This window comes from Aulostomus chinensis, chromosome 3 (genome assembly GCF_037954235.1).
Source record: "Aulostomus chinensis isolate RoL2024-O1b breed Wild chromosome 3, RoL_Achi_v1.0, whole genome shotgun sequence".
In the NCBI taxonomy this organism is placed as follows: Eukaryota; Metazoa; Chordata; class Actinopteri; order Syngnathiformes; family Aulostomidae; genus Aulostomus; species Aulostomus chinensis.
The window spans coordinates 6,625,664-6,652,871 of NC_141322.1; the positions used below are offsets into that span (position 1 = coordinate 6,625,664).

Sequence of the window (27,208 nt, forward strand, 5' to 3'; positions counted from 1 at the left end):
ACATGGCCATCATTTGACATATTTCATCCTGTTGTAATACAGTTATTTTTGCCAGTGCAAATAGGAATTTTACCCCCCCCCCCCAAAAAAAATTCAGTTTGAATTTTGTTAAACATTAAAAAAAAGGTTTATTCATCCCTAACATTGGTGTGTGTGTGTGTGTGTGTGTGTGTGTGTGTGTGTGTGTGTGTGTGTGTGTGTGTGTGTGTGTGTGTGAGCGAGAGAGAGAGAGAGAGAGAGATACGCACAGAGTGTGTACTGGAGACCGTAGAGGCCCACTTATGGCACAGTCCAAAGTTTTACTGTGCATTTTCAAATGAAATAAATTTGACCAGAGAAGCATAAAATATCTTGTTGTTTTTTTCTGTGATGAAATTCAAGTCAGTGTAGATTTAGAAATCCCTGCTGTTCAAGTGTGGTTTGTAAATGGGGAACTTTTGGGTAACTTTGTTTCCATGTGGGGTTTCAGTTCCACATGTACTCTCTAGTATATGAATAGTAGCAGAACAGACAGCTGCCAAAGTTTTCCTGTTGTGAGAGAACATTCCTCTTAAGCACTCGTCTTTACTGTGAATCACCAATAATGTATCTTGCTCAGATCATTTACTTTGCTGTGTATAGTTAGAAATACAAAATTGGCCACCTTGATTGAAATTGTATCTTCAGAAATTCTCTGCAAGTTGATCTTCCTACCATTCTGAAATGAACTTAATCCAATGGCTTCCATGAATGAGCACAGACAGTGCTCAAGGGCCATACATCGAAATTGTGTGTGTGTGTGTGTGTGGGGGGGGGGGGGGTTAGAAGAAACATCCACTTAGCATTTAGTCTATGCCTTTTAATTGATTTTTCATGTTTTCTCAAATTAAAAAAAATGTTTTTTTTTAAAAAAAAGTATTTAAAGAATTAAAATCCTAAAAATGATGATGGGAATTTTTTTTAGGATCAAAACTGAATATGGAATGGGAAGAAATTGTAGTACATTGATATCCATCATTTTCTACCTCTTATCCTGTTAAGGGTCGGGGGGGGGGGGGGGGCTGGAGTCTATGCCAGCAGCTACGGGTGAGAGGCAGGGTTCACCCTGGACAGGTCACCAGTCCACCACAGGACCAACACATACAGACAGACAACCATTCACATTCACAGTCACACCTACAGTTAATTTAGAGTATCCAATCAGCCTCGTCCCCTCTTGATGTCTTTGGACTGTGGGAGGAAGCTGGAGTACCGGAGAGAACCCACGCAGGCACAGGGAGAACATGGAGACTCACACAGAAAGATCCCGTGCCCGAGCCGGGACTCGAACCCAGAACCTTCTTGCTGTGAGGCGACAGTGCTGACCACTGCACCACCGTGCCACTCTACATTGATATTCTAATCATTTTTTTAATACACACAAAAATGTTAGCGAGGATGTACGTGTGATGAAGCTCCAAAAGTTAATAATAATTACTCAGTCTGGAAGCCATTTAAAAAAAAAAAAAAGTATTGTTCATGTGGATGAAAATTTAAGCTGGGAAGCCAAATCACCAGTGAAGGGAGAACGTACTCTCAGATCTTCAGAGTGAACTAAAAGCTTGCCACCTTTTGTCTTGAAATAAGATATTAGGCTGCCTAAAGATCTGAGGCTGCTCTCTGGCTCCTCCAGGGTCAGTAATTGAACAGAACCATGATATGTTTTAAAGTAAGAAAACATCTGTTCCCAAATGGAGGCAGCTTTAAACATTGTTTGGGTTCAAGTCTTACTCTTGTTGCTTGTCATTTTTGATTACAAATGTTAGACTGTTGAGTTTAGTTGAATTTGGAAGTTTGAGCTGTTGTCCTTACCATCATTTTTTTATATATCATGTTTGTATTTTGTAGGGGGAAGTGATGACACATGGACGGAGTCTGAGGAGGTTCCAGAGGATGACAGCGCAGTCAGGTAATACACTCGATTCAACTCACTTGGTGTACAAGGCACACATGGAATCAGTGTATGACGCTAATGTCTTGAGGTAATGATGAAACAGTTTTGGAGCCGACTCATTACTTCTCCATAATGTCAAAAGTGAAATAATCCAAACTATAACTCTTAATCCACAGTTATCCTCGCTTCTTTTTTTCCTCTTGTCGTCAGGAATGGGGACTCTCAGCTCTTTGACAAGGTCCGAGGACATGACATTAAGCTGCTACGTTACCTGTCAGTTCGCTACATCTGTGACCTCATGGTGGAGAACAAGAAGGTTAAGTTTGGTCTAAAGTAAGAAACTCTGTGGAATAGTACATACTGTCTTCAGGTGACTGAGTCAGCTGATGCTCAACTTCTATGGCACTAATCTGGAGCGTTATAGTCATCACGCTTATTTATTACTTCTTTGACATGTGCATTTGAGCTGCATTTTGATATCACACACTATGCTGTTGAATTGTGTAATCTACTTAAAAGCATGCACACACACACACAACCTGGTCATCAGTGATGTGCAGGTCAAGATCTGCACCTGCCTCCCCTGTTATAAGAGCTGAGCCGTGTGGCGCCTCCCAGAGCAGATGCGTGATAGTTAGCCTGACCCACAGTGCCACATGTCTGCTATGATAATGTGCATTTGTTTATTGAAGTAGCACAATTGTTGAGAGCTAATTTTTGCATATGTGTTCACACATGCTCAGATATGGGCTTTCAGTCTGTTTATAGTTGAACTGTAGTTTGCAATCAAAGGCTTTCGGCAAACTTGAAATCAAGGGTTCTTGTTCAAAGAGGTTCCATTGTGAGATCTGAGCTACATATTCAAAGACTAGAGTGTGAGATAAATACACGTGTTCTTAGTTCATTAACACCAAAGGCCCTAAACTGTGTTTTCCAGAGACATGCCAATCCCAAAGTAATACTTAAAAATAGATTGTTGTAATGTCATTTTTGTTTTATTAGAAAATCAGTAATACCTACAACATAATTATCTTTAACCCTATCCTGTGTAAATAATGTAAATTGTGCACTCATCAAGGTTCACATTGCATCTGATCTTTTTTTTTTTGTCCACAGTGTGACATCTTCTGAGAAGGCAGACAAAGCTCAGCGCTATGCAGACTTCACCTTGCTCTCTGTGCCTTATCCAGGTAAAAAGCCGCCGAAACTCGTCTCGTGACTAGAACAGGCTGATGAATTGTTAGAATACTGGTTGATATCAGCTTCATGTACTCTTGGGTTTGTTATAGCAGATAAATCAATATTGGTGTTTGGCATTAAGACATAAGTGAGGACATACTGCAGCACAGAAATGCTAAATATCTGTTTTTAGGAAATGAAAGAAGCGGTTATTTACGGTTATTTTCAGGTTCAATTTTGAGCATCTAGTGCAGCAGCCTGACTGCTTTTTTAAACATATATTTATGTTTTTTCTTTTATACAAAAACATCAGCACCTTGCACCTGTTGAACATGGCAGAGATGAAGCTCATAATAACAAGATGCATTTAAAAATACAAAAATATTATAATTAATACGTAAATAAATTAACTGAAATGAAAATAAATAAACCTCAATGATGAGTCACAAAATTATTGTGTGAATAGAAGTGAATAGAAACATCTAATTAAATTACAGAATAAATAAAGCATAGATCTGATGGTAAAATAGAAATAACCCGGTACTTGTATATTCCTTGTAGTAAATGAAATCCTATTTCAATTAGCTCAGTCATTCACCACCCCTCCTATATCACCACTCCTCACCAATTCTAGAAACATCCTCCAAAGGTTATAGAATACCGCATCTCTCTTTTTAACAGTATATGTCACTTTCTCAAGAGCCAAACTTGATGTTAAGTTAGTTAACCAAATGTGAAAAGAGGGGCAACCAACATTCTTCCAATGTAAAGCTACGCACCGTTTGGCCTGCTGTGAGTAAAGGTCAACCATTTTTCTGTCCTTCGTAGACAAAGAGTAGTTGTCAGGATAAATGCCTGATATACATAACTGAGGACATGAGGGTATCAGACAATATATTTATACTTAGTTTAAGTACCAAAACCAAAGTTTTCTTTCTGTTACATCACATTACACACACGAACATCCCAAGTCACTGTCTGTTTGCGTTTTGTCCTTAGGGTGTGAATTTTTCAAGGACTACAAAGACAGAGACTACACAGCCGAGGGACTCGTGTTCAACTGGAATCAGGTACAGAGTTTGGGCTCACAGTCAGCTGGTAACAATGGGCCTTGGTTCTGTTCAAGCTGACGTCACTGTGTCTCCCCCTACAGGACTATGTGGACGCTCCTTTGACAATCCCTGTGTGCTTTACCCAGAACTTGAACATTGACTGGACTCAATACCAGGTTCATCTCCTCTCCTCTCCTCTCCTTTCCTCTCCTCTCTCCTCTCCTCTCCTCTCTCCTCTCTCCTCTTTTCTCTTCTCTTCTCTTCTCTTGTCTTCTCTTCTCTTCTCTTCTCTTCTCTTCTCTTCTCTCCTCTTCTCTTCTCTTCTCTTCTCTTCTCTTCTCTTCTCTTCTCTTCTCTTCTCTCCTCTGTGCTTCTCTTCTCTTCTCTTCGCTTCTCTCCTCTGTGCTTCTCTTCTCTTAGCTTCTCTTCTCTCCTCTGTGCTTCTCTTCTCTTCGCTTCTCTCCTCTGTGCTTCTCTTCTCTTCTCTCTGTGCTTCTCTTCTCTTCTCTTCTCTCCTCTGTGCTTCTCTTCTCTTCGCTTCTCTCCTCTGTGCTTCTCTTCTCTTCACTTCTCTCCTCTGTGCTTCTCTTCTCTTCACTTCTCTCCTCTGTGCTTCTCTTCTCTTCTCTACTCTGTGCTTCTCTTCTCTTTGCTTCTCTCCTCTGTGCTTCTCTTCTCTTCTCTCCTCTTCTCTTCTCTTAGCTTCTCTTCTCTTCCCTTAGCTTCTCTTCTCTTAAATTCTCTTCTCTTCCCTTCTCTTCTCTTCTCTCCTCTTTGCTTCTCTTCTCTCCTCTTCTCTTCACTTCTCTTAGCTTCTCTTCTCTTAGCTTCTCTTCTCTTCTCTTCACTTCTCTTAGCTTCTCTTCTCTTAGCTTCTCTTCTCTTCTCTTCCCTTAGCTTCTCTTCTCTTAGCTTCTCTTCTCTTCTCTTCTCTTCCCTTAGCTTCTCTTCTCTTAAATTCTCTTAAATAAAGCCGACTGCTTCGTAGGGATGCACAATATGGACTTTTCGCTGAAATCTGATATGCTGATATCGCACAAGTAATTACGCTGATAGATGATGTTATCTGTATAAAAACAAGTTTATGCGATGTAAGCATTTTGTTTATATTGAATACATCAAAAAGTTTAATTTGAAAAAATAACATCCTTTTTATTTCTAAAACATTTCTCATTGTTGCATCAACATAATTAAATAACAATGACCAAATGAAGAAACTAATCTTGTACGTCGCTTTGGACAAAAGCGTCTGCTAAATGAAATTGTAGAATTGTAGAATTGAGTTGCTGGACTGGTATTAATTTTGGCATTTGGAACGATACCAATACACAAAAAAAAAGACCTCTGTCTTCTGATGGTGACAGTGAGATGTGCATCCCTACTGCTTTGCTCTGTAATATTTGTCTTGTGGCAGTCAGCAGAATATAATTAGATGCCTTTTACTTAACAGGAAATTTAAGAGAGAAAGTTAAAAATTATGAAAACCTCACTGTGCAGCCAGTAATGCCTTTAGTACTCTGTGTGTGTGTGTGTGTGTGTGTGTGTGTGTGTGTGTGTGTGTGTGTTTCAGTCGTGGGACCTGGTGGAGCAGACACAGAATTACCTGAAGCTGCTGTTGCATATCATCAACATTGATGGTAGGTGGTGTGTGTGAGGGTTTCTTGTTTGTGCAGGATTATTTCTTGTTGTGTGTGTGCTACTTTCAGAATGTGGCGGAGGCCTGCAGTAAATGAGTGATGTACTTATTCTTTTATCCATCGGTGAATCATGTAGACAGTAACTGTTAATAAAAGAGGGAGTGATTTCAGTTAGCAGGTAGTACAGATCCGACCACTACTACTCATATGTGTGTGGTTCATATTATGCACAATCAGGCAGCAGCTTAGGGCCACAAACATGCTCCATGGAATTGAAAGCACATGTTTTAACTGCAGCGTTTTCAGGCCATATTTTCAAAATGATTGAATTAATTCATCTGATATTGCATGATGACGGCAGGTCAGTAGTCCCACACTGTACATCCAAGCACTTCCAAAAAAAGTTTGTTTTTAGGCCTGTCACACAACATTTTTTGCTGGGCAATAAATTGTCCCGCAATGTTAACTGTGAGAAAATATGATTGATTAAATGTTTTTGGTTTTTTTTCAGTGTGTGTGTGTGTGTGTGTGTGTGTGTGTGTGTGTGTGTGTGTGTGATACTGTTTAATTTTGGAAATGGTCCAACATGAAGTGTTGTTTAATTCACCATCACCCAAACTTATGTAATTTGTTAAAAATTTTTTAGCACCATTGCATCATTAAAATGTCATCATGGGTGATCCTATGCCAGAGATTTCACAAGTACACCTCACCGCTTTCCATAACAGAATTTAATTTTTAGTCTACATATTACACACTACTCTTTTTGAGTTATGACTTCTTTTTTTCCTCTCTATTCTTAATGCATTTGGTTGTTGTGCTCTTAAAAGTAATTTTTTCTCATTGCAGATGAGAGTGGTCTCCTGGTGCACTGCATATCAGGCTGGGACCGAACGCCTCTGTTTGTATCCCTCCTCAGACTCTCTCTTTGGGCAGTATGTTCCTATTTTCTTCTCTCTGTTTATTTGATGTCTTTTATTAATAAAGAAAAATCATGAGTGGGTCTGGGGAGCCGCATACTGGGGACAAATGGGGTTTTATTTAAGACAGAATATGAGTTGTGCTCTCAATTTATTTTTCACAGGATGGCACGGTGCATGCTAACCTGGAGCCGGCGGAGATCCTGTATCTGACCATTGCTTATGACTGGTTCCTCTTTGGGTAAAAGGAATCACATCATCACTGTCACAATTTCATGATCTCATGGCGAGTCTAATATGAAACCTCATTAAGATGTAAATTCTAGAGGTGAGTTGGCAGCATCTCACTGTTCAGACAGGTCATGTTTCTCTGCAATGCACATTTGAAAAGCAACTGAAGTGAGGCGCTAGCAGCTGGAATATATGTCCTTCTACAGACATCAGGGTCTGTGAAAGGCCTGTAACAGTTGGCTTTACTCTTGGCCATATTCTTATCCTCTAGCTCACTGCCTCCACTTCCAGCTAGCCCATGTTATTGTTTGTCAGCGTCGGGTTGCTCAAGCCTTGGAGACACTGGCCAAGCAGATAAAAGCCTTCTTGTGTGTAAAAAAAGAGAGACAAATGAAGAAGCTAGTGAGTCAGAGGGAACACCCAGCGATGCTGTAGGTTCCCATCATCAGTCCCAACCAAACACATCTGGTTTAATCATGGGGTCGTCTGTTGGTTACTGAAGTCTGTGATGGCCGCTGTCAACAGCAACCAAGCAAACACTCCCAAAAAAAAAAAAAGAAAATTATGAGAAAAAAATAGATCTTTTGGTTATTTTCCCAAGCCAGTTTTGAAGTAGGAACTTCAGCGAAAACTTTAACTTGACTGTAACTTTTAATCATCTTTAGATCTAATTTCACTAAAACATCAAAAAGGAGGTTGGTTCAGTTCAGTGCTTTGACATGGTTTGTACATGTTTTTATATCCTTTTCCAGTCACATGCTTCCGGATCGACTCTTCAAAGGGGAGGAGGTACGTTTAATTATCTGTTTATTCTGTCAGAACATGATAATATCACTGTGGTGATTCAAAAATAAGCCAATTCTCCAAAGCACTATTTGATGCTAGCAACACAATACATGAAAGCATGAGTATTCTTATCCCAATTTTCAATTGTTAGTATACTTTACAGAAAGATAGAAAAGGTGCGATGGGTCAGTATTCTTGTTCCCCTAGAATCAGAGAGAGAAGGGCTTCAGTCAGCACTTATTCATGATAAAGAAGAGAAAGACATTCCCATCCCTGCCCCCAGACCCACACTTGTGCAGAATACATTTGATGGGTTTCATTCTGTCATATTAGCATCACATTTGCCTGAAATTTTTAAAATAGTAATTGCACAAACCTTCTTCTTCTAGAGCTTAGTCTGAATTTTGTTGAACATTTTTTTTAAATGTTTCTTCAACCCCTAAATTGGTTTGTGTGTGTGTGTGTGTGCGTGCACGCGTGTGTGCATGCGTGTGTTCCTGTGTGTGTGTGTGTGTGTGTGTGTGTGTGTGTGTGTGTGTGTGTGTGTGTGTGCGCGCGTGTGTGTGTGCATGCGTGTGCGTGTGCATGTGCATGCATGAATGAGGGGACCGAATACAGCGTTGATTTTACTTTGGCATAAAAGGGACGGATGTATCAGTGGAGCAGCTCTCTCATGCATGATATTGAGTAACTTCTTGGGGCTAATTTAAGTGATTTATGGCACCAGGAAGTTGGTGCGATGTATGTGCTGGGTGTTCAGGGTCTGTTCAGCTTCATTTTGTTATTTAGAGGGCACATAGTTAGAGCGCACAGGGCAAAGAGGCAGTTATTAGATGCCAAATTATTCATAGGTGTGTTTCAAGCGTTACATCACTCAGACCAATCCGAGTGGCTCTTGTCATTCCATTTAAAGCCCAGGTTACGCTAGGACTTAGTGTGTTACTATTTCATTGGCACACACATTTCATCTCTGGAGAAGTGAGCACTTGTCATCTGTAGAAACGGACTGAACAGGAATCCACTGAAGCCTTGGAGTTGGAGCAGGCGTGGGAGGAGGTGGCGGCCAGTATTTCTATGTTGTCGGGCATCGATAGAACCTCATTGCAGTGCTGCACATCTGCTCATCTCATCGTTGCACCTTTTTATGTAGCACTTCACACATGAAGCCATTGACGAAGGACCAACCTCCTCTTTTTCTGGTGCCCCGACATAGCAATCCAGCATGGTCAAGCCAGACCACTCCTCTTTAACATAATTATTCACCTGCTGGCACAGGTATAGCACAAGCTTATTTGCCAGTTAAAGGGTGATGGTGCTTGGTGCCGGCTTGCTCAAGGCTTAAGAATGGCACAGTTTAAAAAAACAAAAACACTTCTTGCCTGCTTGTGACCAACAACTCTACAATAAATCATAATTAGCTCCGTGAAATCTATCACCATGTGCCAGGTACTAATACCTGGAGCCCAGGGAGACTCTTCAGGGTATTTGAGAACCCCGTCACCGCTCACTCATAGTTCAAGTTGTGGTGTGACCTTGGCTTTAATGGGCTCACGTTTAATTAAAATGGATGATGTTTCAAAATAAAGTATTTTTTTCTGACTTTCATTGATTGAATATTTTGGAGAAACTTCTGTTGTTGTTTTTTCTCTTTAGTTTTTACTTCTGTTTCCCCCTCTGATTACAAAAACATGTTCTTTCTTCCTCAGATTTTCTTTTTTTGCTTCAATTTTTTGAAGCACATTGTCTCAGAGAAGTTCTCTGCTGTGAGGAAACAAAGGTGTGTTCTTCTCTTTTTTTATATCTTCTTTGCTATATGTGGCCCAGGGTTTCACAGCAGTTTGTTGGTACACTGACTTGTGATTAGCAGAATCAGTTCAGTCTTCCCGACAGAGGCAGGAAGATGAGAACATCTATGGAGGAAGTAAAGTTGAAAACCAAAGAAAGATCATTGCCAGTCAACGGAACACTAGTTGTTGTCAACCACAGTTTAGCATGTACACAACTGCCTCGGGTCCAAATTGACAGTCACTGTAATGAGATGAGGTACAAGCATGAAGGATGTCACTGCAAAACAGAAAAATCCTTTTACGTCATGTTTAATCGAATTTCCAATGTTGATGTCCTAGTCCCATTATCAAAATCACTTATTTGCTTAATATCCTTGGACAATAGTGATGTCTTCTGCTTATTATTCAGTTAGAAGCTTAGAATTAACCAGTTTATGATATTTGATAACTTGATATAAACAAAGACTGCTGCTGTTCGGACAAAGGACATAATGTTGCTTTGATTATACGGTAAATCTCTAACTGATAAGGAAGCTATTAAACCTCTGTACATGATTCTTCTGATGCTTGATTTTCTTCCCTTCTGCAGAAGGAAGAACTCACACTTCAAAGACAGCGATTTCACTGTGGAGGACATCTGCCAGTTAAGTAAGTCAGTGATACTCTCTCCACACAGGCCTGCAAGCAAATACAAGTGCATCTTTTTCTCTACTGAAGTACTGTGATGTGCTATGATGAGTATTTTTTTAGTGGGGGTAATTGCAGCACAACCGACGTACCCTTGAGCTAGACGCCTAACCCCTGCGCTGCTACCAGAGTGGCTGCTTGCTGCTCTGGTATGTGTGCTCATTACGTGTGTTCACTAGAGATGGGTAAGAGTTGAATAGGTTCTGCAAAGGAAACCTTTATGAATTGTTAGAAACAAATGCCCCCCTGACTAAACCACAAGGAGCAATTCCAGTAGGTGTGTACAGGTCTGACATCAATCCAATATTTTTAGACACAAATGTGTTAGAGGAAACTCTTTTCAGCCTGATGTTTAACTCCTTGTCCTTGTCTTTTTTTGTGTACCTCTTGTAACACAACAAACTTTGTTAACCTGGGTGATTGTCAGTTAGTAGAGGCACACAATAGAAGTCAGGAAACCAACATCATTTATGGGTCTTTTTATGTCTTGTCTGTAGTGTAATGGACTCGTTGTACTTGGCGGTCTACCTGCTCAGGGACAACAGACACTAATGAGCTTTTAGCTGACGCTGTTGCAGTTATTTGTGATTGTGTGTTGCTCCTGTAAAAATGGACTCTTTAATCAATCAATCAATAGACGTTAGATTCTGTTACTGTCTATCAGACTAAGTTGAGAGCTAAAAATGTCCTACAGTGGCCCTTCTGTTATGTGTTATGTGCAGTTGTTATGATTACTAATATGTCTGGACCTGGTTTTCTAGATGTCAAAAGTTAAGAGGATACAGTGCCATCACCAATTTTGCTATTGTACAGTTTGTCCACTAGAGGGCACTGTGACCCCACTGTTGACACTAATCTGTCTGCCTCAAAAATCTGACTGTGAAAATGAGTCAACAGCTGTGGGTCCATGTACATTTATGGTAAAATGCTCATATTTTAGCTTAATAATAATAATAATAATAATAATAATAATAATAATAATAATAATAATAATAACCCATCACCCTAATTTTACGTTTTCATTCAAGTTTGACAAGTCTTACTAAGCTACACCCCTCTATTATGCTCTCAACCATGCTGCAGTTGAATTGCCATTTTACAATTTGAATTCCTATGAATTTGTCTTAAAGATCAGTCGGACAGTTCTAGTGAGTTAATGAACAAAAGTATTGCCATTTACTCTTCTGACTGTACACTGACAAGGAATGTCCCACAAGGAAAGTTGGAGGGTTTGAGAGCTGCACAAAGTCGGTTTGAAGCCTTTTCGACTCATTTGTTGTGAACCATTGGATATGTACTGGTTGTGCTCATTAGAGCAGGTGATTGTGAAGTTAAAGTCAGTAAAATTATCTTTATTGTTCATCATTGAGCTAGTTTTGGGATTTACACAGTCGTATTAACCTTCCGTAATGACAGATATCAGTTGAAATATTGACCTACTTGGCTTCATTCCCTCCCCGTGTTGCTGTGTGTGGGTGATGGCGAGGATTTCTGTCACATTTCTGGATTCTGACAGCTGAATTATTGATTGCCTGGTGGTGCTGTGTTATTTGTTATTGATATTATGTAAACATTCCAAGCTAGGAAGTGGGACATTCCCAAATGGGAACGTTTCCCAGCTGCCTGAATGCACACTCATTCTGTGTCACGGATGTAATCATGACTGCAGTTGTCACTCACATTTCAGCAGGTCTGAGTAGAGCTCAAATTACAGTCATGGCTTTGGAAACACATCTGAATTTCACAGGAGAAATTAAAGTGTTTCATTTTCTCACAAGTTAAAAGCTAAGACACAGTAGCACCTTTCCAGAATGACTCATACTCATATCTGGTCATCATAATTCAATATTGCTGGCTATGACTGCAAAAATCGGAGGGATTGTTGGGCTGATAAACACGGTGGAAATATTGCTATACTCTTCACATCGAGCAGAGTGAAAGCCAATGTAGACACACTTCACTCCTTTTCTCAGTGACTGTCTCAGCGGGTTCGTTAACAGCATATTCACTCTGTTGAAAATGCTTTTCTGTGGGTTCCAGTGCATACATAGAAAAAGAGCCTCTTAAAGTAAGTCACAGTAATTTGAACATAACCTTTTCAATAATGGCCCAATAACTGGTATCTACTTTTAGTAGACGTATCACATTACAAGCAAGAATAATTTGGAAGAGTTGGAATAATTACAGTTTTGTTTGCTGTTGCTTCTGCATTCAGATTATGCGCCTGCCTGTTTTTCCTCTGACATTTTAACATTTGGTAACACAAAAGTCAGACTTCTGAAGAAAATGTGTTAACTTGTGAGTATCATCATCACCAAGTCTGCTTCATGTGACACTTGGTGGTTTGTGGCCTCCGGTCTGATGCAATGGGGCATAACAAAGGTTGAGAATGCTGAGAGATAAGACTGTGTTGGTGCAAAGACAAAGGAGCGAGACTCTGAATGATAACGCAACGGATTCATCTCCCAAGAAAATTGCAGAGGCTTGAATCCAAAAACACATTGCATCACAGACCTCATCACAGAAGTCTTGAGGCTTTTAACCTTCAAAGCAGTCTCTTCCATGTGCGCCAGTGCACCGCTTCATGAAACGGGTTAAATGTCTCTGCATTTGATGTATTTACCTGCTCGTGTGGTTAACTATCAATAATTCTTTTTAATTCTGTCTTTTAAGACTTTAAGGTAACTTTAGGGAAAAAAAAAACAGATGACCAGATTACTAAAAAGTTTGAATGTACAAGAAGCAAAGTATTGCAGTACATTCAGGGTTAGGGTTGAAACCCTGAAACCAGATTTTTAATGTCACTGTGTCAACTTTGAATGAAAGCTGCAACTTGTGAAAAGGCTCTCACCCTGCACTCACTGAAGGGAGCAGCAGACATTGTACTTGACATTGCTCTGAATTATTTGACACGCTTTTAGGAGTAAAATAGCATGTCCTGCTTGCAATACACTTGTGGTAGTTGAAAGCACTTCATATTTTGTTACATAAGTTATCAATAAGTCAATACATATCAGGTAGGTTTTATGATGAGTCCCCAGAACTGATTCAAAAATGCTTATCAAATTGCAGGATTAAAATTTTAGGATTTAGTCATACTTTTTAGCAGAGATAAAACAAATTAAATTTTTGAATACACTTTAGAATGAAGAACTGAAGACAACTGGGTACAGGATTTTTTTTTTACTGTATTAGTAATATCCCAATTTAGATGATTTCATCTTTATTTTCTGAGTTTTAAGAGTGAAGAGTGGTCTGGTTTGTGGTTCCATTGCTGCCGTGTGGTTTGCATTTTCCCGATTAGTTGTGGGCATTATACTGTATATACATAAAATATAAATACCAAATTGGTACAAAAGCATTTTAGCCTTGAATAAAACTTATAATAATCAGGATGAAATGATTTGACCAGCATTGAATTTCAAGTTGTCATCAAAGGACAAATACATTAAAGAGGCTTGTCACCAACTTGACACCAAATATTATGCAAGATTTTATAGCAATCCCATGCTGGACATGAAAAAAAAAAGCTGTCTGATGATCCACTGCAAGAGGCACATGATGAGAGTTGCATAGATAATTAGGAATTTGACTTTTTAATGATATGAACACCATATTAGTGCAGCTTCTTACACACTCCCTAAAGGAAACATGTTTACGCAGATTTTACATGTTTGTGAAAATAATTGAACTTGCATTTAGAGAAATATAAGAAAATATACAAAGAAAGCAAACAACAGAACAACAGCAACATCATCACAATAAACAAGGATGTACATTACGTTTATTTTACATTTACATGTTCTGAAAATAAGGGCCATTCAATCTCTCTATGCTATGCTAGGAGTGAGAGTCTGGTCCACGTTGCCGGCAGTAAGTCTGACTTGTTCCCGGTGAGGGTTGGACTCCACCAAGGCTGCCCTCTGCCACTGCTTCTGTTCATAACCTTTATGGACAGAATTTCTAGGCGCAGCCAGGTGGTGGAGGGGGTCGAGTTTGGTAGCGGGAGGATGTCGTCTCTGCTCTGCTCCATCAAGCCACAACCTCCAGCTCTTGCTGGGGCAGTTAGGAGGCAAATGTGAAGCGGCTGGCATGAGAATCAGCACCTCCAAGTCTGAGGCCATGGTCCTCAGCCAGAAAAGGGTGGCCTGCCCACTTCAGTTCGGGGGGTAGGTCCTGCCTCAGTTGGAGGAGTGTAAGTATCTTGGGATCTTGTTCATGAGTGATGGTAGGATGGAGCAGGAGATTGACAGGCAGATTAGGGTGGCTAAACCAGTCCGTTGTGGTAAATATGGAGCCAAACCAAAAGGCAAAGCCCTCACCCAACCCTCACCTATGGTCATGAGCTGTGGATAATGACCCAAAGAACAAGATCACAAACGCAAGCGGCTGAAATGAGTTTCCTCTGCAGGGTGGCTGGGCTCTCCCTTAGAGATAGGGTGAGAAGCTCAGTCATTCGGGAGGGACTCAGAGTAGAGCCGCTGCTCATCCGTGTCAAGAGGAGTCAGTTGAGGTGGTTCAGACATCTGGTGAGGATGCGACTGGGAGGAGGCCTCTGGGCCGACCCAGGACACGCTGGAGGGGCCTGAGAATGCCTCGGGATTCCCCCAGAAGAGCTGGTGGAAGTGACTGGGGAGAGGACAGCCTGAGCTTCTTTGCTAAGGGTGCTGCCCCCGGACCCGGACCAACCGGTTAAGCAGAGGACGTTGAGACGATGTTCTGAAAATGATTTGACTTGACTCTTGAGAAAAATAAGAAAATAAACAAAGCAAGGAAGAAAACAACATCACTAAATAAATAATGCTCATTACTCCAGTATTATTTCATTGATTATACAGTTGAACAGACTTGTACATTTAGGTTGGAGGATACACTATACAGCTGCTTGGGTACTGTGGCATAAACACATGATGACCTTCCCTTTCCTGTGTTTATTTAAAGAGAGCAGGGAGAGGAAAAGCAATATTAACAAAAATAGAAAAGAGACATCTTATTGTCTTGAGTATTGATATGAGTGTGGTCTGAAGGAGTATTATTTGTTAGGTCTCAACCATTTTTCCTATCTTACTTCAAAGACATGCAGCTGATTTCTAATTTTCGTTAATTTTTTTTTGCCCTTCCATTTGATAGGAATTTTGTCATTTTAAACCAAGTAACTATTATTTTTCTTAATAATTGCTCATGTCATTATAAAAACATGGATGTTTTTTTGAAATAGGGTGGGAGTATTTTTATGGCAGCAGTTTAAAAAATTTCGCTTCTCTATCTCCAAACATTTGAGCAAACTTTCATCAAACACTTTTCGGTGAAAGTGTGGATCAGTTGCCATTTTCTTCGACAGTTAAATCTCCATTTAGTTTCTGATTCTGACAGTTTTCCCTCCAAAGTTAGTGGTATTTCTTCACAATTGAATTCCGCCTCTGTCTTGTTTGTGAGCTTATGAGCAGCCACACTTTGATGTTGCATATTTGTGCTACTTGATAGTAAGATGGGACATTTTGTCTTTTTAGACCCATTTCTTTTCTCAATTTAAGTTAACTGACTTTTATTCTGGGGTTCCTGCCATCCCTTATGCATATTCATCAGCAGCTCTGCTAATTGAGATTGCTTGAGGATTTTCTGCCACTTTTTATGAGATCTGAACAATCCGTCGTTGTTAACAAGCTCTGCCACACAGATCCTTAAAGAGGCTATAATTAAACTTCTCCACAAAAACCCTAAACTTTAGCCAACTTTCCCTTTTTCTCCAAGATCTTTTTGAGAAAACAGTTGTGTGATTTTCTACATGATAGTTCATTTGAGGACGTACAGGCAGGATTGTTCAGATTGTTGCAAATGACAACCTCATTACATCAGACAAAGTCTCTGTACTTGTCTTCTTTCTTGTATTGATGCTGCATTTTTCCAGACCACTCAAAGACCTTTTCCAACACATTAACCTATTCGTATTCACACATTGACGGAGACAGCACGTAGGGGAATGAGGGGTTTGGTGTCTGTATTTTCATATCGTGTTTGTGTTCTTTATTAAAACGTGGAACCAAACAAAGCTGGTGTGATGCCACCTGAGAAATAAAAGCTTGGGGGAGGCCAAAGTGAAGAAAATCAAAATGTCAGTATTCAAACACCTGATATTTACTTGTATGGATCAAATTTCTTGCTTTTGAGCACAAAAAGAAAAGCAGGGTAGCCCTGCCACTCCACTTCCAGTTGAGATGGAAAATTCATTCATTCAGATTTTAGATTGTGAAGTGAATGTAAGTGCACAGAAGGAAGAAGGAGAAAGTGGATGATAAACATGTCCACAGGCTGTTGGGCGTCTGGTCCACTGCAAAACATTGAGTTAGGAGCTGAAACAAGTGTGTGTGTGTGTGTGTGTGTGTGTGTGTGTGTGTGTGTGTGTGCGTGCGTGCGTGCGTGCGTGCGTGCGTGCGTGCGTGCGTGCGTGCGTGCGCGCGTGCGTGCGTGCGTGCGTGCGCGTATGTGTGCATTTTCCAGAGTCGAGGGATCGTGGCAGCGTAACCAGCCTGAGCAGTGACTTCTCTCTCATCACTGAGGAGGTGGGTGCGGCCTCCAGCCTCACGAATGATACTGTGGACCTGTTCTCCAGCCAGCCCCAGGTCTCCAGTTGGTCAGTATCACACAAACTTTTTGGATTCATTTCTTTTTATTTTGCTTTCATCACATTACTCAAAATCCCCATACTATACAGTTTAATCCCCAACATACTCAAGACACACATCAACACACACTACACCTGTAGTGTTGCTTTCGTCAACGAAAATTGTGACGAAATATATTCGTCAGTGAACCTTAATCACATGACGAAGACGAGACGAAACGTAAATAGTGGTTGTGCAACGAGAACTATGATTAAATATATAATGCATTATTGGTGACGAATAAAAACGAAAACTTAATGCAGTTTCAATGACGAAAACTGTGCTAAAATTCATCACTTATTATCGTTGAACAAAACGATCAGAAAGGACGTTGTTCGGTCACATTATTTATTTCTGCCGCCTCCGTTTCCTCGGCACTGTCGGCATCTCGGTGTCCCTGCTCTGGTGCGCACATGAAGTCAACAGAGGTGGTGTCCTTGCGCCAGCTAGTGTCATGGCCGGACAACTGGGAAGGAAAAAAAGAAATGATATCTGGATGTACTTCAATTACAATCTAGTGGACAACAAAATGGAATGTGCAGTGGAAAAAGAACAGGAGACCATGACATGACCATGTTTTGTTTGTGAAATAGGTTTGACAAAGCTTTGAAATATATATTATAAATTACTAAAAAGAGATTAAAACATTTGAATTCACTTAAACTAGACGAATAATCATCATTTCTAGTCGACTAAAAGAAGACTAAATTGTAATTTTTCTACAACTAGACAAAAATGATAATACATTATTCTGACTAAAATAGGACGAATATGCTCTAACACAGGGGTGGGCAATCATGTGCCATGGAGGGCCGTGTGTATGCAGGTTTTCCTTCCAACCAAAAACTTTAACAGGTGAGTCCACTGATTAACACTCTTCTGTGGCTGAAGGTGTGTTAATCAGTGAAATCACCTGTTAAAGTGTTTGGTTGGAAGGAAAACCTGCATACACACGGCCCTCCATGGCACATGATTGCCCACCCCTGCTCTAACATTTAGTCGACTAAAACTTGACTTGACAAAAAGTATATTAACATGACTAAAACTGATAAAAAATAATATTGCAGTTTGACAAAACGACTAGACTAAAACTAAAATTGAAACAGGGCGCCAAAAACAACACTACTTACCTGCACCGTAGCTTCTTGAACCAGCAGCCAAAGAGACATTCTCCGGGGTAAAGTGTCAGCGTGAGGCTGTCAGCCAAACAAAGACAAGATACACAGACCCACTTTGAAGCAAACAGCAAAGTCCAAAATTTGCTTATTGGCCAGTTTTACTGCCAGATGAGTAGATCATAATTCCTTGTCTCTTCTCTGGTGCAATACAGAGCTCCAGACCCCCACAGGACAGCTGACTGGTAGTTAGCATAGCTCAAACCAGCAGTCTAACAAATAGCAGTGGGCCAGTACAGACAGGTCTTTAAATGCACTTTTTCATTTTATTTTATTGTCAGTCTCATACCTCAAAGTACTTTGTGGTGTAGGAGCAGTATTGGACACCGCAGCTCAAAACGCTAATCAGCAAAACCAAATGTGCTTCGTTGAACAGATGAGCAAGTGCTGCAACAAGTCATGGCTGAATTTGTATGAAATGATGAGTGAGATTACTTCTCTTTTTACTCCTCTGACCCTGGGCCAAATTGATTTGATTTTCTCATTTTCAGGTTTTTCACAGCAAAAGGTTAAACACAAGTAGTACACTCTGGTTCTATTCATGCAGTGAAGGCTGTTCTGTGGAGAAGAGTATTTCACTTTTTAAGATTGCTGTCATGCTCATCTGCATGCATTCTTTTAACTAAGCTAACTAGCAGTCAGCTGTCTTATTAAGAATTAATTAAAGTTAATTATTAAAGTTCTGTAATGCCGAGAAGACAGAAGGTTGTCTATTTGCTTCCTGGCACTAAAAATGATGAAATAATAAGCAAATTTCAACATAAAGTTGACATGTTCCTTTCAGCTGGCACAGTCTCCTGATGTTGCCCTCAGATGGTTTAAAAGGTGTTTTTTCAAGGAAAGTGTCCTTTCTGTAATTTAAACTTTCGTCTGAGTCTTAATTCAACACACGTGGCTCTCTTTTGACATATTTTTCCCAAGGCAACCAACAAGACAGCCTGACTTAGGGGTCTTAGCATCAGAGAGTCAGTCAGTTAGGAAGCCCCACATGTTTCTAGGCCGGCTCTCGGTCTTCTGGGCCGGCCAAACAATGTTAAAATTATTTTACTGTTGAAAGGATGATTACATGTTATCTCAATTGGTAGCAGTAGGGGCTAAAAAAAAAAAAAAAACTGGAGGAATGTACATTTTTTTTCTATCAGAGCCCCCTGAGTTCTCATTGAAATGATGCTCAGGATATTTTATGCGCATCTAATTATTGCCTCAACAGGGCTTCAGGCCCAGAATTTGACATAATTGGATCAACAGTACAACTTAAAACAAAGTACCCATTCAAGTGTGAGTGTTTTTTCAGGAGAACTGCTTTTGTATAAAGATTCAAATCAGTAGTTAAGTTTTTTCAGTTTCATTTTCATCCTACCTGAAGGCCAATAGTGTAACGGCTAAATGTGTTTTTCATTTATTCTCACACAGTTGATGTGTTTCCTGACTCTCCTCAGGAGAAAAGGCACCACTTCCTCACCTCAAATGGTCGTGTGGAATAAACAAACCCATCTGGAAGAGCAGCTTTCCCATCCCCTCAATGAAGCCAGGTCTTCCAGCTCATCATCCTCCAACCAATCAGAACATGGCGTCACACGCACTGGCAGCAGCCCATTGGCTGTCCCTGGAAGAAGGTGATTATGATGATGTCACTTCATTAGTCATTCCAACTTTCTGCGGCCTCTTGTGCACACACTTAACTCCAGTCGTGTAAATTTTGGATGATCGCCGGAGGCAGAGTGCTTCGGGTGCGGAGCTGCTACATTTTGCACAGCAGCTTTTGTCCTAGAACTTCACCACGTGAATTCTTCATGAGACAATTTAGTCCTCTGTGGTGTTACAGATGTGAAGCTATGTTGGCGATGTTTGAACTTCATAGTATGAATTTGAGGAGAAAAATACATATATATATATATATATATATATATATATATATATATATATATATATATATATGATGAAAGGGAAGGATGGCCTTCGACCCCTGTTCAAACATTCTGAATGTTTAATAAAACATGATGTTTCAATGTGCAATGATGCCATTAAACCAATCCTGATATCAAGCATCCACTAGTCCACAATTAAGAAACTCTCATCTTTCAAGGCCCATGATTGTATCCTGCATATTTTTGCAGTTGCCTAATTTACAGATTTTTCTTTGAAAATAAACAGGGTTTTCTTAATGTAAGGCTACGGTATATTTAATGCATATTTATTTTCCCACTTCAACTTTCCTTGTGGCCTAATTCCATCTCTTTACACCTACTCTTCAAAGGCTGACCTGACAGTTGCAAACTGTGTGATGTCCCTATTATTTGGTGCAACTTCCTTTAAATGTAGGTACATCAAAGAGAGATGTGACTCCAATCAGTCTCACAGATAAATCGGTAGCGTTTGAGGTAGAATGTGTCACAGCTGCAGTTAAAACTGGCCCTACAACATATTCATCAGTTTGGATTTTGGCACTGTCAAAATCTCTCCCTTCTTAAACATGAGGAATCTGGCAGAGATGGTGGCACCTGATCTCTTTCCCCCAAAAAGGCACCTGAAGTCAGTGGTCTTTCAGTTTCGTGGTTATCCAAAAGTTAATAGTGGCTCCATCCAGGATGATGGATGACCAAGTTGCTGGCGATGTGGGGAAAAAGTCAAAGGGTTGAACACAACAAATAGAGCCAAGGGGATGTGGGAGTGCCTCTGTGCCAAGGGGTAGACAACATGATTCATGGGTGGATTACATGATGCAGAGGTGGATCACATGACTTTTCACACATTCTTTGACGGGGGAGTAAAAGTACTCAAAACTTTTTCTGAAGTAAACTTTTAACTGCCACACAGTAAAGTAAATGGTAAATATATACTTTTGTATGCATTGTGGTTTCAGTATTTTTGTAGCTGAAATTTAAATGAATGAATAACGATATGCTTTAAAATCATAATCTCATATCTTACATATTTTGCTGGCCAGCATTCATTTCGGCAGAAACATGGCTTATGAATATACATTTTTGATAGCCTCATAACATAAAATAATGATAACAACACAGGAAATAATCTAAAAAAAATTGTTGACATTCTTTCTGTTCTGAGGCTTACTTGTAGAAATAGTGTTTGTTTTTTTCTGATAGACTGAAGTTAAGGTATTTAAAAGTAAAGATCGTGAAATATCATATTCGGTGATATTTTGGGAGATGATCATATTTTATGTACTTTCACACTCTTTCTCTGGCATGTACAGTAGAGCGGAGGGATAAACCTCCACGGAGCTCAGAGTCAAATCTGGGAGTCGATCACGCAGGAGGACCATTTGTGTTAGCGAGCTCTTGTTTAGTCATGATCTCAGTTTGTGTCCATCTCATTGGCTTTTTCCTTTCCTTTTTTTTCCCCCTCTTTGAAAATGTCTTCCATCTGCCTGTTATCCCGCCTGTCAGGTTAACAGCAGACTACGCTCGATCAGGGTCCTCCCTGTCTACAGAGTACGGGAGTTGGCAGATAGTTTCAGGGTGTGGCAGCATCCATGACCATGCTCAGTTCCCTCCTCCCACCTCAGCCTCCTCCACCTCATCTACTGTTGCTGCTGCCTACGACTCCCCACTGCCCTTCAGCTTTCAAGACGAAGGACCCAGTGGACGGATGTAAGTAGTCACCCCATCGTTGATCCCTCCCTCCCTCCCTCCCTCGATCAGAGTTTCTGAGTTCGTCTTTAATGTAAAGTTAAATGTAAGCAGGAATCTTTAACCTAATGTTGCATTTACTCAGTCAAAATTCAGGAATGACGGTCAGCCTTTGTCCTTGTGCGATGGTGCTATAATTAAGATCATCAATTGATAATATTGAGTATCAAGTGGAGACCATGGAATTGAAATTTTATGTATTTTATCATTTTTGGCCTCCTTAATTCAAGAGTGTTTCTATTCTTCAAAATTAGATATCGAGAGGAGTGTATTTTAGATATCTTTACTGATGGTAATGGTGAAAGACTGCCATTGAGAACACTGCATGAGTGCAACTTTTTTGATGCATCAGGTGTCACAGTGATCCAGTAAAGGGCCATGTGGCTGCAGGTTTTCATTCCAGCCAAGCAAAAGCAACACCTGATCCAACAAATGAGCTGTGTGGACACAGCTTAGTTGATTTTAGTAGATTCAGGTGTTGCTTTTCCTCGGTTGGAATGAAAACCTGCAGCCACATGGCCCTTTACTGGATCACTCTGACACCTGTGCTAAACGATCTCTTTTGATAATGTGGATAACTTATCAATCTTATCTTAATGCACACTTCCACATCAGTCCGGTTGACTTAATTTCCAACTGAGGAACTTGCGATGTGAGTCCTTACTCTTTGTACCCTGCACTGAACCACACCACAGATGAAGAGGAGGATCGAGGGAGTTGAATTTTCTAGTGGTTTCTCCCTCTGAATCATCATCATCATCATCATCATGGGTCTCCTCTGATAGTCTGAGTCTACCTACTCAGAGTAGCCGCCAGCAGTCAGAAAATACAAACGACATCTCTACACTTTTTTGAGGGAATGAGAGAAAATTTATGGAGTGGGGTGGACGGATGCTCAGTGATACTTGATTCAGGACTACGTTGTGGCCATAAACTGTATAAACTAGTGGATGCGGGCAACATGACGTCACTCAAAGGTTTGTCATCGCTCTCTGTTTGAGCCCTTGAGTTTGGCATCTGGAGGTGGTAATATTTGGGTGAGAAGATATTTGGCTGTGGTGGTGCACCTCTATCCTGATTCAGTGGTACTGTCTTGGCAATGTGTCAATCACAGGATAGCCCCGCCCTCCAGCTGACTCGTGCTTTAATCTCCCTTTGACTGTAAATGGACCTATCATTTACAAAATAAAGAAGATGTGATTTAACAATTCAGACCACAAACTTGAAAACTCCTTGTTTCTGAGGTCATTACTAAAGAGAGAAGGAGGCTCAAATTGACACCTTTTTGTAGTATCGTCGACCCTAAATGTCATTTCTGCTTTGGCATCACTTTTTAGATTAACTGTGTCCATTATTTTCATTTGGTCTTCCATTTCAGCCCAAGTGCAGCTGATCTAAACTGCCTCTGCTTCTATTATCGTCATTTTCTTCTAATTTCTTGGCAGACATGATCTTTTCTCCTTTTTTATTTTCTGTGGGTTTTTTTTTTATATATAGCACTTAGCTTTTCTTAACCTTTTAAGTCTGGTCTCTCTTCTTCCCTCTTTTCTTTCTCCTCTCCAGGTGTCCGGTCCCTTCAGAACGTCAAGCTCGTCTGGAGGCGGTACGGGAAGTCTTCCTGGCAGCCTATAGCTCCACAGTGGGCCTCAAATCAGCAGTGTCCAGCCCCTCTGGTGCAATATCCGGCCTCCTGGAGCAGTTTGCCCGCGGTGTTGGCCTACGTGGCACTAACGCCATCGTCTGAACCCCTCTCAATGTGACTTTGGAGCCTCTCTCTGCTTCCCTCCATCCGTCCAGAGCTGATTCACGTTTGGACTACAGTAAAGTGCCAAACGTCTCGATTCATTGCAGGGGTTTTATATTTTTATTTTCTTTCTTGAATTTTCGCAGATTTTTAATTTTATTTTACATTTCCTTGTATTTCTTTTCCTTATGCTGCTCTAACTTTTCTTTGGTCTTTTAATCTTGTGTGTGGAATTGTGCACCTATCAGGCAGGTAGGAACATAAGTTCATCAAAAAGGGATGGTGGGTTTGCTCTGGAGCAGCTGAAACGTCTGACAGCACGGGCTCTCTATTTGTTACAGCCAGAGCATAAAGAATTCCTCTTTTATCTGTTCACTCTTTCTGGTTTCCTTCACTGCAGTGGCTGTCCCATGTTCAGAACATTACATTCAGGTGATGTTGAAGTTGAAACATAGTCAGCACTCAAGTAATTCTATTTTCTAATTTGGCACACTAGAACAGATGTAGAGTTTACAGCGCTGATTATGTCTAGTGGAGATGTGAATGATACCTTTGGTTTTCCTATAATACAATACTCACACGTTATGCATGCTGGAAGAGTCAACATCGTCATTCTGTGTGCAAGTACTGGTCGGAAAGCAACTGCTTTATAGCACAAGCCCTTGGATAGCACTGTGCTTAGGAGGAGGCAGTTTAAACATGAAGTACTCCTGGTTTTAGCATCATCAACTTGCCTGCTTTGCCTTGGGAATTCTGACAGATGACTGTCCAACATCTGCAAAAAAAAAGAAATGAAACCAGTGACTACCAATATTTATACCTCTGCTGTGATTAAGCATGAAATGTTTTCCAGCAAAATATTTTTAAAAAAATTACACCTTACATTAAATGGTGTAGTTATACTTTGCAATAAGGGTGCATAAATAACAATTAGTTCATGCTTAGTTAACCACTAGTATTGCTTAATTAACTGTTAGATGACACTTAATGTGTCAAGTATTAATTTATCAGGGTTTTATGGGTTACAGCTAAGATGGGTGGAAAACCCGGGGGAGGTTGCAGCAGGGTTTGGGGGTACATACTTACCTCAACAAGGGTCACAGAGAGCATTAATAAATGGTAGTTATGCTAAAGTAAAGCTTTTTCAGCCATCCTATGTTACTAAACATTACCAAACCTTTATTAATGTACTCTTATTGTAAAGTTTTGCTGGTATTGCTTTGAAAGTTCTGCTTTTTGGCCAGTAGGAATGATCACAGTGAATATAATAGCTCATTAGATGACAGTAAATACAAATACTTGTGAGTATTGCATTAAGATAGAATTGGAAACACTAGTGTGTGTGTGTGTGTGTGTGTGTGTGTGTGAGTGTTAAGATTTGGTGGTATTTTCTCCATCTTTATAGTTAGTTTTGATCATCAAACATCCACATCGCCTAAAAAAAAGCTCCAGAAAAATCCAGGAAATGAGTGGATGAACATCTCAAGTCATGTGCCCGTTTAATGCCCCCACTTCGTCTACTTCAGTCCATTTTCCATTATCGCTTAAGAATTAAAAGAACAAACCATACCAAGTGTCTTACAGAGTTGTTGACTGAGCTGCCAGAGGAGTTTCTGTCCTCCTTGGAATGAAAGTCTCTGGAACTTTGCTGGAGGGAGGATATTCTTTGGATGAGGGGATGGACATCAAAGTCTTAACACATCAATCCAGGATCTCCGTGGTGGTGTGATCCGTTGACAGTGAAGGTGCATGATTGCATACAATATCATTTTCTTTGAACCATTTAGTGACCTTGCTGTTGTGCATGGAAACATCTGAGTTCCAATATCAAATTTTTGTGGGTTCATCCTTGAATTTGTCACCAGTCTGTGGTAGCACAAGTGGCACTGAGCATTGTAGCAAGTCAGTAACCCAAAGGCCTTTTCAAAGTTATTTCTTGTAAAAACGGTGAACCAAGGTCCTTGTGATTCCTGCCAGTGTTGAGATTTATGTCCAGATATTCTTTCAGGTTACAAAGGACAGACATTTCTTCCCTGGGCTACTTATGACAAGAATCACACTTTGAAGTACTTTTTTTTTTGTTTTTTGGAGAGAATTCTGTGGAGAGATGTTATTTAAACTAGCCTGTTAGTGTTGCCAAACAGTTGACAGCTGCTGTACCTCAGGACCTTTTGTTGTGCCTTTTTAATCTTCAGTCACACTGGATCTGATCTTGTTTTCTCTGGTCCAGTATCAGGTGTACTTCTGTTTCTTAAATGCTTTCATGAGGTTTGCAGCCAATTGTAGAAATGCAAGTTTTTAGTGTAGTGCTTTATCATGCAACTGGTAACAAGATGTGTTTTGCAGTACAGTCTGATATTGTTCGAGTCTTATGGACACACTTGCTAAGGTTAATGTCATGGGAATTTTAGTTTGTACACACATCTATTATTCACACCCAGATCAATCAGACAAAATTTTCCCCTTCAGTCTTAAAAGATGATGGGAGCTGAAGGTCATGTCGACAAGATGATTTCAACCCTCTTGACTCACTCCAACTCAGTGACTTGAAAAGATAAATATTGTTAATAACTCATCCAAAAAGTGAATTTTACCTTTCAAATAGGTATTTAATTTCACGCAGATGTTTTTATTTTACTTACTGCATCACTTCTTTTTGACTCCAGAATGCAGGAAGAGCTATTCAACTACTTTAAGTTGGAGTTCATGGTGACTGATGGCAAACAACAGCTATTGAAGTAAAAAAAAACAGTTATCAAAGCAAAACAAAAGCTATAGAAGCAAAAAAAACAGTTATAAAAGCAAAAAAACATTTATCAAAGCAAAACAACAGTTATAGGCGCAAAACAACAGCTATAGAAGCAAAAAAAACAGTTATAAAAGCAAAACAACAGTTATCAAAGCAAAACAACAGTTATAGGCGCAAAACAACAGTTATAAAAGCAAAACAACAGTTATAAAAGCAAAACAACAGTGATAAAAGCAAAACAACAGTTATAGGCGCAAAACAACAGTTATAAAAGCAAAAAAAAAACAGTTATAAAAGCAAAAAAATCAGTTATAAAAGCAAAAAAAATATCAAAGCAAAACAACAATTATAGAAGCAAAGCAACAGTTATCAAAGCAAAACAACAGCTACAGGAGCAAAACAACAGCTACAGGAGCAAAACAACAGCTACAGGAGCTAAACAACAGCTACAGGAGCAAAACAACAGCTATAGGAGCTAAACAACAGCAAAACTGGTCAAAAAAATGTCTTCTCTATCCAGCCTTGTGCTGAGTCATTCGCAAACACATCGACTTGAGCTAAAAACAACTGGTACTTGTTCATGGTTGCACCAAATGTGACCAGCTGGCACATTCAGTTGAACCAACTAGCTTGCCTTCCTGCGCCCGTTCATGGCAGCGCCAATCTGGTGTTAAAAGTATTCCATTGCTAAACAGAAACTGGAATAAGGAGATGTGGAATATACAGAATGATGCACTCAAGAGTTTATAACCTGATATCTTTGGAGAGTTTTGTTGTTATTTGCCATCAGTTGCCATTGGCTTCAATCAAAATATATGTGGTTAGCTTATTCTGATTTCCTCGAATCTCAAAAGAGATGAAGGAGTTAAAAAAAAGATACCTATTTGTGTGTACTTAGAGGTCAAAATGGACTTTTTTAGTGCAGTATGGCTTGTAATCGTCTAAGTGCTTTGTGGAGACCAGACAAGTTTAGCATTGATAAAGACAGGAAGCAATGGAGTGAGCAAGCTTGGCTTCATATAAGTTAAAAAAGA

At 40.0% G+C, this 27,208-nt stretch overlaps 1 protein-coding gene and 1 long non-coding RNA gene across 3 annotated transcripts in view; one reads left to right on the top strand and one right to left on the bottom strand.

Annotated features, from left to right (window-relative positions):
* Positions 1 to 24,314, top strand: part of mtmr14 (myotubularin related protein 14) — a 31,404-nt gene extending 7,090 nt beyond the window's left edge. Inside the window, exons 5-19 of the mRNA XM_086198378.1 lie at positions 1,867 to 1,927; positions 2,123 to 2,245; positions 3,029 to 3,102; positions 4,091 to 4,161; positions 4,245 to 4,319; positions 5,714 to 5,780; positions 6,630 to 6,715; positions 6,865 to 6,941; positions 7,684 to 7,720; positions 9,424 to 9,494; positions 10,094 to 10,152; positions 16,690 to 16,822; positions 19,468 to 19,644; positions 21,439 to 21,642; positions 23,245 to 24,314. Of these exons, the coding sequence (XP_086054504.1) occupies positions 1,867 to 1,927; positions 2,123 to 2,245; positions 3,029 to 3,102; positions 4,091 to 4,161; positions 4,245 to 4,319; positions 5,714 to 5,780; positions 6,630 to 6,715; positions 6,865 to 6,941; positions 7,684 to 7,720; positions 9,424 to 9,494; positions 10,094 to 10,152; positions 16,690 to 16,822; positions 19,468 to 19,644; positions 21,439 to 21,642; positions 23,245 to 23,425 (1,496 nt within the window). The 3' untranslated portion in view covers positions 23,426 to 24,314. The remainder of the gene's footprint in view (positions 1 to 1,866; positions 1,928 to 2,122; positions 2,246 to 3,028; positions 3,103 to 4,090; positions 4,162 to 4,244; positions 4,320 to 5,713; positions 5,781 to 6,629; positions 6,716 to 6,864; positions 6,942 to 7,683; positions 7,721 to 9,423; positions 9,495 to 10,093; positions 10,153 to 16,689; positions 16,823 to 19,467; positions 19,645 to 21,438; positions 21,643 to 23,244) is intronic.
* On the bottom strand, positions 17,189 to 26,818 carry LOC147267510 (uncharacterized). Of its 2 annotated transcripts, none has more exons than XR_015112034.1 (5): positions 26,068 to 26,818; positions 24,005 to 24,200; positions 19,491 to 19,634; positions 17,984 to 18,049; positions 17,189 to 17,319 (listed from the first exon to the last, which is right to left on the bottom strand). It is a non-coding gene; the product is annotated as an uncharacterized LOC147267510 (long non-coding RNA). The 2 variants fall into 2 exon arrangements; XR_015112035.1 differs by lacking the exon at positions 26,068 to 26,818 and adding an exon at positions 24,996 to 25,700.
* Positions 26,819 to 27,208: the final 390 nt, after the last annotated feature.